Source organism: Pseudonaja textilis, chromosome 3 (assembly GCF_049901715.1).
Source record: "Pseudonaja textilis isolate UNSWEBS1 chromosome 3, rPseTex1.2, whole genome shotgun sequence".
Taxonomy (NCBI): domain Eukaryota; kingdom Metazoa; phylum Chordata; class Lepidosauria; order Squamata; family Elapidae; genus Pseudonaja; species Pseudonaja textilis.
This window is the reverse complement of record NC_141992.1, coordinates 140,956,509-140,969,934: the sequence shown is the minus strand read 5'-3', so window position 1 is coordinate 140,969,934 and position 13,426 is coordinate 140,956,509. Positions and strand designations below refer to the sequence as shown.

Here is a 13,426-nt window from a genome sequence, read left to right as displayed (position 1 = left end):
ACAAAACATTTCAGCTCCCTATAAGTAATGTAAAAGAACGTGTATGTAACCATCTTTGCTCCTGTTGATTTCAGAAGTCTGAGAAGGAATGCTTTAATGCCAAGCAATGCTCCACTTAAAATACTATTTGTCCTGGAGCAAAAACAACCCACCTATCTTCATTCAATACAAAAAGGAAGTTTACATACATAACTAACACTCTTCCTACATGTGTTCGACTATCCCCCGAAATGCGTTAAAACTATCTGATTCTCATGTATTAAAGCCTCATTAAAAATTGTAAAGGTAGCATGTTGCTCTGTACTTCTTGCAATCAAATTTATTTATCAAATTTACATAGCTTCCCATCTCACAGTGACTCTGGATAGCATAAAACTATTCAATAAAATTATATAAAACCATCATGATCTAAAAGCATTTGCTAACTAGTTGTTACAAAAACACGGAATATTATAAAAACAGAACTAAAGAAGGAAAATAATAGTGGGATGTTAGTAACGGAGCATTTTCACAAGTTCACCAGTCCTTTGGGGTCTTTAGGCCTGCTGGCACAACCAGTCTTGAGGAACCTGCAACAGCTCTGGGCAACAAAGTATATGAAATGTTTTAACTTATATGCCAAAACGTATAAACTTGCAGTGTTTGGCTGTCACTGATGGATGAGAGGAGATCTATTGGAACAGGTCAAAGATCTATTCAGAAAGTTGTTATCCAGAGATCTGGTTCTGAATGAATAGGGTATATAATAAGTGCATATATTAACATCAACATTTATTATTAGATAATCGTGGAGAAATAAACTCTGTTCGTTATCAAAATGCATGATTTTAAAGTATTAAATTATTAAAAATACCAGTTTTAGAAGACTGGCCATTGAGTATAAATGAGATGCTGTGCTGGAAATGAGTATGCTACTGAATTTCTTAAGCAGTGGTGCACAATCAGTCCTGAACACAATAAATAGCCTTGCTTCGATATCATAAACTCAGTGACCTTTGTAAAGTTTTCCTGTATGGATATGTGAGTTAACAAATGTTTTCTTTTTCAAGTTCAGTATACTTTGGAGGAGGAAGCCAGCTGGGCTAGTTGAACCCACACAACAGCAGTATTTCTTCTGTTACATTTGAAAAGAACAACAAATAATGTATTTGTGTATAACTTTTATTTAAAAAAAAAAATCAAACTGATCATTGAGTGCAATTGGATTTTTCCATACATTCAACATATAGCTAAAATATACAAAAGTTCTTTACAGATGTTTTTTTTAGGAAATAGTTTCCTAATTACTGAGGTGCTCTTTGGATACTCTTACAGATGTATCAGAGCTGCTGCTTGACAAAGAGTTTACCTGTGAGTAGGAGAAGGCTTAAGTGAGTGATGGACAACCTTTGTCCTATGATGAAATATGGCCTCTTAGCATCTTGAGAACTTTTGAAATTTGATGGCAAAATAGCCAGTTTTCAGGGACGTGGGTCATCCATTCTTCCCCCCTTCCCCCCCCCAAAAAAGCTAAGAGATAATTGATTATGCGGCATCACTAGAAGGCATGCTGTCCTTCTCTAGTTGATAAGGAGAGCTTTGCCATTGTCTAATTAAAGATTGGCCACTTATGGTTTAAATCAGGGGTGTCCAACCTTGGCAACTTTTAAGACATGTGGAATTTAACTCCCAGAATTCATGCTGGCAGGGGACTTCTCAGAGTTGGAAGTCCACAAATCTTAAGTTGCCAAGGTTGGACACCTTTGGTTTAAAGGTTCAAGTCAAGGCAACAGAAGTTTCATGGGAAAAACCCAGGCAATTGGCTCTCTTCGATTTGATTGATAGTTATGATTCCCTGGGAATCAATTTATGTTGATCCTAAAACGATGTGGGAAGTGTTAAAATGGCCCTTTTCTTAAATACGTGGCTATCTGGTGTTCAGGAGTGAGGGACCCACATAGTTAAATACTGCACAAGTGCGTAAACTTCTCTGGTGACATTTGTAGTTCTGTTGTGATGTTCTGAGCGTACATTTTAATATTGACAGCAGAAGTAAAGAATCTGTAGACAGTAATTCATCTTTAAAAAAAAAGCAGGATTGCGTGTGGAATATTATTAATTTTACCTTCAATAACACTTGTTAAAAAAAGAGGTATTTATATATATTCAGGCTACACTAACATAATAGTTTAATCCCGTATCTCTTCTCAAAAGACATTGGGAAAGAAAAGAATATTACCCCATACAAAAATAAAAGCATTGCAAGTTTAATAAGTTCTGTTGTATGAGTAGAAATACAATCCCCGCTACAGCAGCACACCAGGAAAAACTAGGATGAAAATGTATAATTTAAAAGACTGCCACACTGTTCCAACACAGTTAGACCACTTGTGAAAAAGAGAGCAATGCAACATTCACATTCAGCCATGCCACATAAACTCAGCTTGGTAAGGGCACTTCAGGCACCAAGGAATAAGCAGCAAAGCCAATCAACAGCGCACGTCTATTCAACTACAACATTTCACACCAAGCCCTCATTAAAGCAGCTTTCCTGAGGTTTTATTTATTTGCCAGCCAGGCAAGAGAGACCTCCACTAAAGCGATAGCCAATCAATATATTGCCTCATCCTTGTTTTATCTTGATTTTTTTTTTTTTTTTTTGCTGTTTAAGGGAGGGTACCTGGGCATTCAGAATTGCCATAGTGACACGCTTGTCCCTCAGTCCCAAAATATAGAAGCGGACACACAGCTAGATCAGATGTGCAAGTGGAAGGGATTAAAGCAAAGCTTCTGATAGATTCCCACTCTTGCAAAGATAGGATTTTGATGTCTTCAGGTCATCCCAGATTTGAAAGAGAGACAACTGGATGAAGCAAGGAGGAGACCCAGTTGAAGAGTTCTGGTCAGACGTCAATACCGTTTTTTGGATAGTTGAGGGGAATCAAGGTAACAGTTGAATCAGCATTTCATAAAATGCCCCTCCAGGTAGCATATATCTAACAACAAAAGCACATATAGTATATTTTATGGCTAAGAGAACAGAGTGGTTCCTGAATCACTGTAGAATGCATATATATCTCATAACTATGGAAGCAAATTTGCCTTGACAAGTTAGTCAAGGAATTTTAAAAACAATACAAGCGACGCTTCTCTCCTTTCAGTTACTGGTTATGGCACTGCTAAAATGAAGCAATTTTCAAAACTCAGAATCACTACCATACTTTTCAGTAGCCCCACTTCTTCCCAAACATAAAATGACATTTGGTATTCAATATTTAGAAAAATATCACACACAAACATTTTCTTGTAAAAAAAGGTTTGCCATATTATCCAACACTAAAGTATTGCTCTCTCTTCTCTATTCTAGTCTAGTAAACCATCTCTTGCACAGAGAGTAGGTTACTCAGATAATGTCTTTAGCTTAAAAAGCAGCGCTTATTGGAGTAGATCTGTGCAACTCAAGAGCATAACTTTTAAGAATGCCATTGTGCTCACACTGCAGAAACAAGATTTACATAACAAAGTGGCTTTCCCACCAAACAAAAATACAGGAACAGAATGCAAATAATGCCTAAACTAAACACTGATTTTTGTTCAAGCTCATCCTCTTTAATTTTAAATCCTTTATAGATTATGTTAGTAATTTCTTCAATGTGTTGAAATTACTCATCCTTCTGAGCTCTCTGAAGACTTACTGTGCATTAGTCTGTTCTGTTTGGCTATAGTAACATTTGTATCAAAATGACTAATCACTTTGATGTACTTATACATCACACTGACCCAGCAGTGTGCGCATATATATTTAACACAGTTGCACAAAATTTATTCCTTGACATTATTCACTAAACCATCTCTTCTTATTATCAACTCTTACCATCTTACCAAGTGTGGTTTACCACATTAAAAAACAACAACAGGTTCTGCACTTTCATCTAAGGAATGTAAAATATTCCAAATACGTAGCCCATATGCATATAAATGGGTAAATGCTTCAGACAAAATACTCCAACTTTTATGACTGACCTTTGAAAAAATAGCGTTGAGAACATTAACAACCAGCCCTTGGGATACACACATTTGTCCGTGCACAGATATTTTAAAGAATTGAGAAGAACAGAAGAACATAAAAGAAAACCCCTCACTGCAATCCCAAACAAGACAAATCCATTTCAATAGAGATGCAACCCAACGAAAGAAGAGGAAAAAGTGCCAGAAAAAGTGTCCATGTAGGTATGCATCTTTGATTCTTCTACTTCTAGTTCCTCAGAAACACAGTAGGTACGAACAGAGCGGAAGCTAAGGCTGGCTTCCAGCCTCTTCTACATCTCCCATGAATAATCATTTCCATCCTGTGCCTTAAAGTGCCTTTGTGCTGGCTGGATGTGATGAATGTGGAACAGGTTTCTGTGGGTAACAGCTGAAGAAGTAAACCTGCAAAAGGATGGCCATGTCTACAAAAACCTGGAGAAGTCCACACACCGAGAACTGGAATGGAGCTTGATTCAGGAGGAAATACACCGTCTTGAAGGTGTCACCGCTGGTCCACATTAGCACCATCTTTACGCTTAAAAGGGAGAGAAAAACAAATCAAAAAGAGGGGAAAAAAGCAGTAATAGAAGTATCCCCTGACACAGATTTTGCAATTCTGCTAATGCCAGGCTGCCAAACTCCCGTCCCACGGGCCAGATGCGTCATGTGCTGACCACACCCATGCCCGGTTTAGCAAAAGGGAAACAAGTCCCAATATGTCATGTGATGCTGCCGTGACAACGTGAGTTTGACACCCCTGTGCTAATGGCAAATCAAAGATGTCCTTTTCATGAAGAATGAAAGTATTACAATATTTATCCAAATAACTATCAAGGCCAATATGGGACATGAAGCAAACTACAAATCACTGTCATCAGTGTTCAAATATAAAGAATAATAAAACTTTTTTGAAATGCCATTGTAATGAGGATAACATACAGGGAATATCTTTAGTCTGCTCTTCTGCAAAGTAATGTCACAAACCTATCAAGTTCACCCAGATCAGGCCATAGAACTTCATTTGACACCCAGCCAAATGTGTCTTTCAAGGCTAGATTCATTTACACACACACACACACAATTCAGATATATCTCTTAAGATTTTTTTTAAAAGGTACCCACATAAACAGATGTACTTAACTTTGAGCCAGCTTAAAATGTGCAGTGCTGCTGTCTACAGACATACTCGCAAGTGTTCCTTAAATCATGCAGTACTTCATATTTTATAAATGGGTAAAAGAAGTCTGACAACTTGCTGAAGGCTAAAAAAGGGAATGACCTAGTTCAGCCTATACCTTGTCTTAAGAAGAAAATTCTGGACAAGGCTTTTTTTTTTTTAATGCCCATGAATAAAATCTCTCCGCTCTACTTTTGTAAACTATGTTTTAATTGGTCATGATATTAAACAAGGAATGCAATTTACCAGGGCTCCTCATTTTATACGAACCAAGAGATAGGGGTTCCAACTTCAAAATAAACCAGGATATTAAAGCTGCATTTAAAACCCTGAGTTAGTTTTAGACTGTGTGTGAAAACCTGTTTGTTCTGACTATGGCAGCCAATGCGTTGTGTTTAGGAAATCAACCGAACCATTCTGGATGAATGAATAGTGGAACATCTTGATTGATTCAGCTTAGCGATGTTTCAGGCGGGTCCTGCAGGATGAATAGAGCAAGCTTGGGACAGCTTGCTCCTCTGTACCCTCTACCTTTGCATGGTTTGGGCAGCAAGTCTTCCCTGTCCTTAGCTACCACGCTTGAATTCAAAGGTGGCGTAACCAAAATGTCTTCTCCTTTGATCCTCCCACCCAACACGTTTCTTCTCCGGTATCTCTGCTTAGCTGCTGCCACCAATGACCTTGCTGTCTTCCACCAGTTAACATCTATGCCAAGATCCAGCCTACTTGTTCTGGATCCATGCCTAAAATCAACATTTTGCTCAGGATGTGGACCACCTGAATCTTCCTGTTCCAGGCAAGTCCCTTTTGAACATTTTCTATGATTTGAAAGCTAGACACCCCTTCCACAAATGGAAAATTAAGCTAATTAGAGGTTTCCCGATTTAATGGCAGCATTTAAACAAGGAGAGTGCACATGGGAAGCCCCTGGACACAAAGTATGTCCTGTGCTGCCAGATAATCAGATTTTGTGCAAACAAAGAAATAAAGCAAATATGCCAAATTATATAATTAACTCTATTAAAAAAAGAGGAAAGAATATATAATGTTTTCCAAGCCATTGTTTTCTAGTTTAAAGCACAGTAAAAAAAATATTCTCATCCCATAATACTAAAATGAAAGCAATGTTAAATAGCTCTTATCATTTAAATGCTAAATGTTTTCATTTATGCATTATATATAGCAACTCAAAGGCACTGACAGCTTTTAAGTGACTTTGTCTTAGTACATTACAAATGCATCATCTTTTAAATGGAAATTATAGGGAATGCCCACTAAAAGCTTCAGAGCTGTTAGAACTTAAAAAATACATTGTGCATCATGTACAAAATACAACTGAAAACCGTGAGCATTTCAGGTCCTATTTACAATTTATGATGTGCAGCCATGAGCATGACTGAATTCAGAAATGGTCCAGCTCTTATCCAACCACCGAAATAAGAAAGAGAGCCAGAGATACACGTTAGAAAGGATAAACTTTATATTAAGACCCAAAAATGTCTTTAAAATTGATGAAAAAGAAGTGTACAATTTTCAATATTATCATTTAAGAATAAGCTTCATTATGCAATGTGGTTAGGACTTACTGAAAATTGAAGGTAGCAAAAATATGTGTTGTATTTGTGAATTACCAAAATCTGATGACTGAGACTAAAAATCTTTCTTCTACATGAGAGATGAATATTTACTATTTACACCCCAAAGGACAATGTTCAAAAATTCAAGTAGTTTAAATAAAATATATTTTAGAGCAGGTTAAATTAATTAAACATAGATTTCCCCTAAATGAAAGTAGTTTTTTTGCAATGCAACTTGATTTCAATGGGACTTGAATTCAACTAACCTCCTCACATAATTCAATCCACTATCTGTTGAAAGTTACCTATGCATACATACACTTCATTTGGTTCTCCTGATAATTCATGTGGATTGGAAATAAATATTCCAAGAATCAGCTGCCTATCTGGGCAAACTATCCCCAGGAATTTAGAGAAGTGTTGAAATGTTGAGGAGAAAGTTTGTATCTAGCTATATCATCAGTTCACACCAGAGGTTCCCAAACTTTCTATATTCTAGAGTCACCAATATTTACACAGGCCCAAAGTTTGCCAGAAACAGCTTCACAAAGATATGATGTTGTACGTGGATGTGTCAAACTCAGCTTGCCAAAAAATAGAAAGTATCTTGCACAGGAACCATGGTACACAAATGACAACTTTAAGGTTCCATTATCCAGGAAACAATAAATTTCAAGATGACTGTGTATGTCCGTGAATTCCCCAAATTTCCCAAAGAGAGAAATGGTTGAAATTTTGGAATGTCTTCTGCATGACTGGGAACCAAGGCAGCAATTTGTACATGAGATCTTATTTGATTTTTGTCTAAAGAAAGATTGTTGTTGTGTCTGCCTAGAACATTCTCCAGCACTCAGGGTATGTGAAACTGCAACAAGGAACACTATAGATACTAATGAAGCTTTTATACATCCATAAACACCAGGAATGAAACAGCAGGATTAAAGATAATTGTTAATGAACTGTAATCTTCTTTTAAAGAAACACAAAACTAAATAATTTAGTGCAGAGTTTGGGTACCATTTCCTATGGATCCAATCCTACACTTTCACACGAAGCAGTTACAAAACTGAAAGTTGTTGTTTTTGGTTAATGACAACTCCTCTAAATAAACAAGGGAAACTGCTAACAGGACTCTTTCTTATAACCATGAAGTGTTTTCTTTTATTTTAAAAAAATGTTTTCCCCCGCCTATATTTATGCACAAAAAGCTTAGGACCAATATCCAAAAAGCATAAATTGTTAAGCATTGCTTTATTCTGCATCTATAGTTCTACAATATGATGAAGTTAGATTCTGACTATGGATAAAACCCATGACATGAACATTTCTGCTTTGTGTACGCTCCCATTTTAAGATATTATTGTCTGATCACTGCAACATCCTCCAAGCCCTCCTGCTTCAAAATAATGGAACTTTTGCATATGCCTAAGGAAATCAAGTTAACTTTCTGCAATCAGAAAGAACTGGGGGAAAAAATAATGTGGCTTTCTGCAAAGGCTGAACAGCTGCTCAGGCTCACTCTTACTTCTAAGGGACAGAAGAGGGGAAAAAAACAGACCGAAAGCCCCAACTTGCAGGAAGCTAGAAGCAACACACAATCTGCCTGGAAGCAAGAAAGCAAGCCAAATGCGTGGCCAGATAGGAATTTTATTACGCAAAGATTATTTCCCCCATTTTGAACAGCTGCTCCACAAAACAGTCCTCCTCTCCATTAATAAATAAAGGGGGAGATATGTGGCAGGGCTGTAATTCTGTGGGGAAAAAAATCCAAAAGTGTTTTGAAGAATTAAAAATATGCTAAGAAGGGTCTGTGTTCTGGGCTGACCAAGTTCATGTCACTTTCCCCGCCATGTCTTTTATAAAAGACATGACACTAATGTAGCATGGAAATTCATAGACCAACCTGAAATAGGATTATGTCCAAAACGCTCCCAAGTGAATTTTATTAATCATTCATGAATGGCAGAGTATATAAATAGTGAAACAAAAGATAAAAAATAAAGGCTGAATTGTCCATGTATGCATTTAGTGGTCATAAAATTCCAAAGAGTAGAAGCAAAAATCATGCTTGGGCAACATTGAAGACAAATGGAAAAAAAGATTCACAAACCACAGGCAGCTTTGACTGTAATCAAAGCACTGCCCTTTGTTCACAGGCGTTGTGTCGCACATAACAAAAAGGCAGGGCTTCCTTTGTGTGGTTGCAGCTACCATCTTGCCTTCTTGACCCTACCATGCAGAGACACAAACGGAAATTTCTAACAGCCTTGTTCAACAAAAACCTAAGTAAAGTACTCAAATATTGTATGAACACTTAGAACTATATTTTCATAGCAGTCTAACCTGTATATGTAGTCCTTGACCTACAACCACAATTGAGTAATTGCTTCCTGTTGTTAAGTGAAAAAATTTTAAGTGATTTTTTTTTTGCCCCATTTTTACGACATTTCTTGCCTCGGTTGTTAAGTGAATCAATGCAATTGTCAACTAAAAAATTGGTCTTTTTAGTTGCCAGCAGAAAGGGAGTGGGGAAAGTAGTGTATTCCTTAAATGCTTCAGGTAACTGCTAGGCAGCCGAAGCTGTTGGCACACAAGATTATTACTGGAGAGCATGATTGATGACTCTTGGCTATGGATGTGTCCCATTGGAGAATAAACATCCAGGGGGTGGGGGGAAGACCAGGGTCAAGGATGAAAGGAATGATTGATGTGTCTTAGAGTCTGCTGCACCCAGGTAATGCCGACATGGTGACCCCTAATAAATCTTTTTTTTTTACTCTGAGATGCGGCTAGAGACTTATGATTTGAATAGGGGTGGTTTGTCGGAGCCCTGTTCAGTTAGTAATCCAGTTGTTAAGTGAATCTGGCTTTTCCCGTTGACTTTACTTGTCAAAAAGTTGCAAAAGGGGATCACATGACCCTGGGACACAGCAACCGTCATAAATATGAACCAGCTGCCAAGCATCTGAATTCTGATCACACGATCATGGGGATGCTGGAAAGGTTGTGTCTGTGAAAACGGTCATAAGTCACTTTTTTCAGTTGTAACTTTGTAACTGTTGTAACTTTGAGCAGCCACTAAAAAAACTGTTGTAAGTCGAGGTCTACCTATAGCATATGGACTAATGCTATGCACACTTTGAAGGTGGTTTGAGAGAATGGCTGGTTTTAATCACCCTGTCATTTTCCTTTGCTGCTGTTTTAAGGAGTCAATCCTTTGATGTGAAAGCAGATCCATTTTTTTCAGACTTCTATAGTTTAGAAGCCAAAAAATTGACAGCTTGGCAAGTCCAAAATCAGTTTATCTATATCTTTTTTAAGAATGCAAGCCCTAATATACCCCAATCACAACACTGTGATCTTCGCATTATAGCTAATGTTTCTATTATGAGCACATTTTCTGCAAATCTTTTAAGAACCATCCCCTAAATGACCCAGGGGGGCGGCGTGGGCAGAGTGTCATCCAAAACCAGGGGTGCCAATTAGGAAACGGTGCCGGCTCCAGGATAATCAGGAAAACAAATCCGTATTAGGCAGAAATCAGATCTATAAAATACTGAAACATTCTGCAATATGGCTAGTTAAAGTAGCAAGAGGCTCAAGGGGAGCATCCAATTTTGCGACAATACACAAGCCAGAGAAAACAAAAGAAGCAGTAGCTGGAGTGGAAGAAATGCTATTGCCAGAGGCTCAAGCAACAAAAATAGCATTTCCATGCGATGTAACTTGCTCCCGTGATATCCAATGTCAAACCTGCCCCTCTAATATAAGTGCCTTATAGCGGAGCATTTAAAAGTTTCAACACGGGGGGCCAAAAAGAGCAATGCAAAGGATTTAATGGCAGTAATTACATGCAAAACAGGAAAAATATTACAGGTAGTCTTCGGCTTACAATCTTTCCATTATGACAAACCCCCCAAAAAGGGGACTAATGGCTTGAATCTGAAGTTCTGACATCCCCCCCTTCCCCAGCAGTCACATGACCGCACTTTGGGCACTCAACAACACTACCACATTGATGATCATTTGCAGCATCCCAAGTTCACTTGAGCGTGTTTTACGAGAGTTTTGCCAAAAACTTTCCAATTTATGGCAAAATTGGACCACAGTGAACAATGGATTTGCATAAAGACTGCAGCATTCCTTTTATGACTGCTACAAAAAAGGTTTTAAAATCAGATTGGTCACACGATTGACCTGTTTTACAGCCATCATAACTTGTGACCATAATGGCCAGGGTCCATTACAGTGGTAAGTCAAGGATCACCTATATTTTGTATTACAACAGGTGGTTTTTAGCCTGGGACTCTGCTCTGGTGGTTTCTCTAGATTTTCAGATGCTGGCAATGACAAGAAGTTTGTGCATACAACTTCAGTGCCAGGCTGAAAATCAACCTGATCTGGCAAAAATTAACCCTTCCAGAGCAGATTACTAATGAATTTAGCTTACTAGAATAAAGTGTAGGCCCCAAGGACAAAGCAAAACTGGGTGATTTGGGACCAGTCGCCATTTCTCAGTTCACCCCACCTCACAGAGTTATTGTGGAGAAAACAGGAGGAAGAAAGTGTGTTGGATATGTTAGCCACCTTGAGTTATTTTAAAAATAACAAAGGCAGAAAATGAATGAATGAATGAATGAATGAATGGTGAGTTAGTGAGTGAGTCTCTCTGTTTGTCTGATTCCAGAAAAATCAAAATTATTTTCCACCTATGTTGAAATGTAGTACAATATTAAAACCCACCAAACAATTGTGAGAAGCAATAGTGACAGGGAACGTATCGATTTTAATTTTTAGTGCAGTAAATATAGATAAATGTAAGCCATGCAAACAAAAGCTTTTTTGGGGTCCTCCATCATTTGTAAAAGTGGTAAGAGGTCGTTACAGGAAAAAAAAGTTTTAAAAACATTGCTACACCACAATAGTGCTATATTTGTTGGCTCTATATTTAAAAAAGTTAAACCATGGCAACTGGGCCAAAGTTTGTTAATCTGAGATGTTTCATTACTCATCCAAGTAACTTCATCAGTCAAAAATAAAAAAAAATAAAACATTAAGCAGGGAGTCAGAGAATCGTTGGAATATACTAACTCTTGTCACACCAACTGCAGGGGTTTCTTCCTAAAATATATTTCAATATGTTAATGAAGACTCAATCATCCAGGCCAAAGGTATCTAAAAAGGGTTAAGATAGAAGACGGGTATGTTCCCCATCATCCTTGGCCAACCCAATTCTCTCTTCAGATTTTACTTCAAAGTCCTCTTCTAGCCAAGATACCTGTCTGAGGCCCAACATATGTGAAGGATTCCTATTTAGAACTCTGTTTCATCTACTTGCTGAAAGATTATTTTATTTATCATCCAACAGAGCTACAAATTCTTTGACTGTTTCAGAAAAGATTACCCATTGCATCATGCACACAGCCATTCTGTAAACTTCATGACAAATTCAGAACACATTTACAGGGTAAACTTAAAAAAAAAAATCCTAGGAAGTTGAAGTGCAAAGTTAAGCAAAAATAAATGTTTCCAATTCAGATTTCTAAGGCTGGGATAATGGTAACTGACTTTTACAAGATAAACTGTGAAATTAACCATTTCTAAACATACATGATTCTTTCATCCTTCTCTCCTTCTCTCACACAATCTCTTCTTCAGGTGGGTCATTAAAACAGCGTGGGTAATATCTAACTGTGGAAAGTATTCTTTTATTAGTCTCCCTCCTGAACGTTTTAGTCCATTATAAGATTCCCAGCAGAAATTTCTCCATTATTAGATTCATCTGTCTATGGTCTGAAGCTGCTTATGCTAGCTTTCTCTCCTGAACAAGGATTTTTGTTGTTAATTGCTCAACTTTTTGCTTAGCTATTTCTTGACGTTTCCTGGGAGTCATTTCTGAGAAATGGAGAAACACACAAGGCAGAGAATAGATCCCAGAGGTATACAGTAATTTCTCTTAAAAGCCCAGTAAATACGCCACATGCCTGTTCATACTTTTTTGTTTTTTTTTAAGAAAAATAAAAGTTGTTTCTATGGTACAGTTTAACAAGAACGTAATCAAATCACAGAAACACACATTTTCTGGTAAGACACTATCAGCCTTGTTGACTACAAAATTAAATTTTGGAGGATTTTAGATTACTTCAAACATGCGCTCTAAAAATAGGTCCAGGCCTCTACTACCTAAATGACAGTAAAATTTCAGAAAAGGAAAATGGGAGGGTGGTATTGGGATAAGCTGCGTCCAAAGCACAGGTGTCTGAAAACTGGAGGTGATACTGTTAATTTCATCCTCCTGGAAAAATACAGATAACCCTGGCTTACTTCCACTCATTTAGCAACCGTTTGAAGTGGCAACTGCATTAAACAAGTGGTACTTACAACTGGTCTTTGAAGTTCTGGCTGTCACAGCATCCTTGCAGGAATGTGGTTACAATTAAGCACTTGGAGACTGGTTCACAAGAGAGTTGCAACATCCCAAGGTCATGTGATCACCAATGTCACTTCTCTGTCGGCTTCCCACAAGCGAAGTCACTGGGGAAGCCAGCAGGGAAGATTACCTTGGTAAGTCGCCCCTGGCCTTCCTGAACACACACCCTACCACACCACATCCCACCCTTGCTTTTCTGCACATCCCTGGCCTCTCTCCGCCTCCCCCAACTTA

General features: G+C 37.8%; 1 protein-coding gene across 13 annotated transcripts in view; it reads right to left on the bottom strand.

The window, feature by feature from the left end:
* Positions 1 to 1,145: 1,145 nt before the first annotated feature.
* Positions 1,146 to 13,426, bottom strand: part of SLC66A2 (solute carrier family 66 member 2) — a 62,614-nt gene continuing 50,333 nt past the window's right edge. For all 13 annotated transcript variants that reach the window (XM_087930984.1, XM_087930978.1, XM_087930981.1 and 10 more), the window contains one exon: positions 1,146 to 4,543. In XM_087930984.1, the coding sequence (XP_087787110.1) occupies positions 4,336 to 4,543 (208 nt within the window). In that variant the 3' untranslated portion in view covers positions 1,146 to 4,335. The remainder of the gene's footprint in view (positions 4,544 to 13,426) is intronic.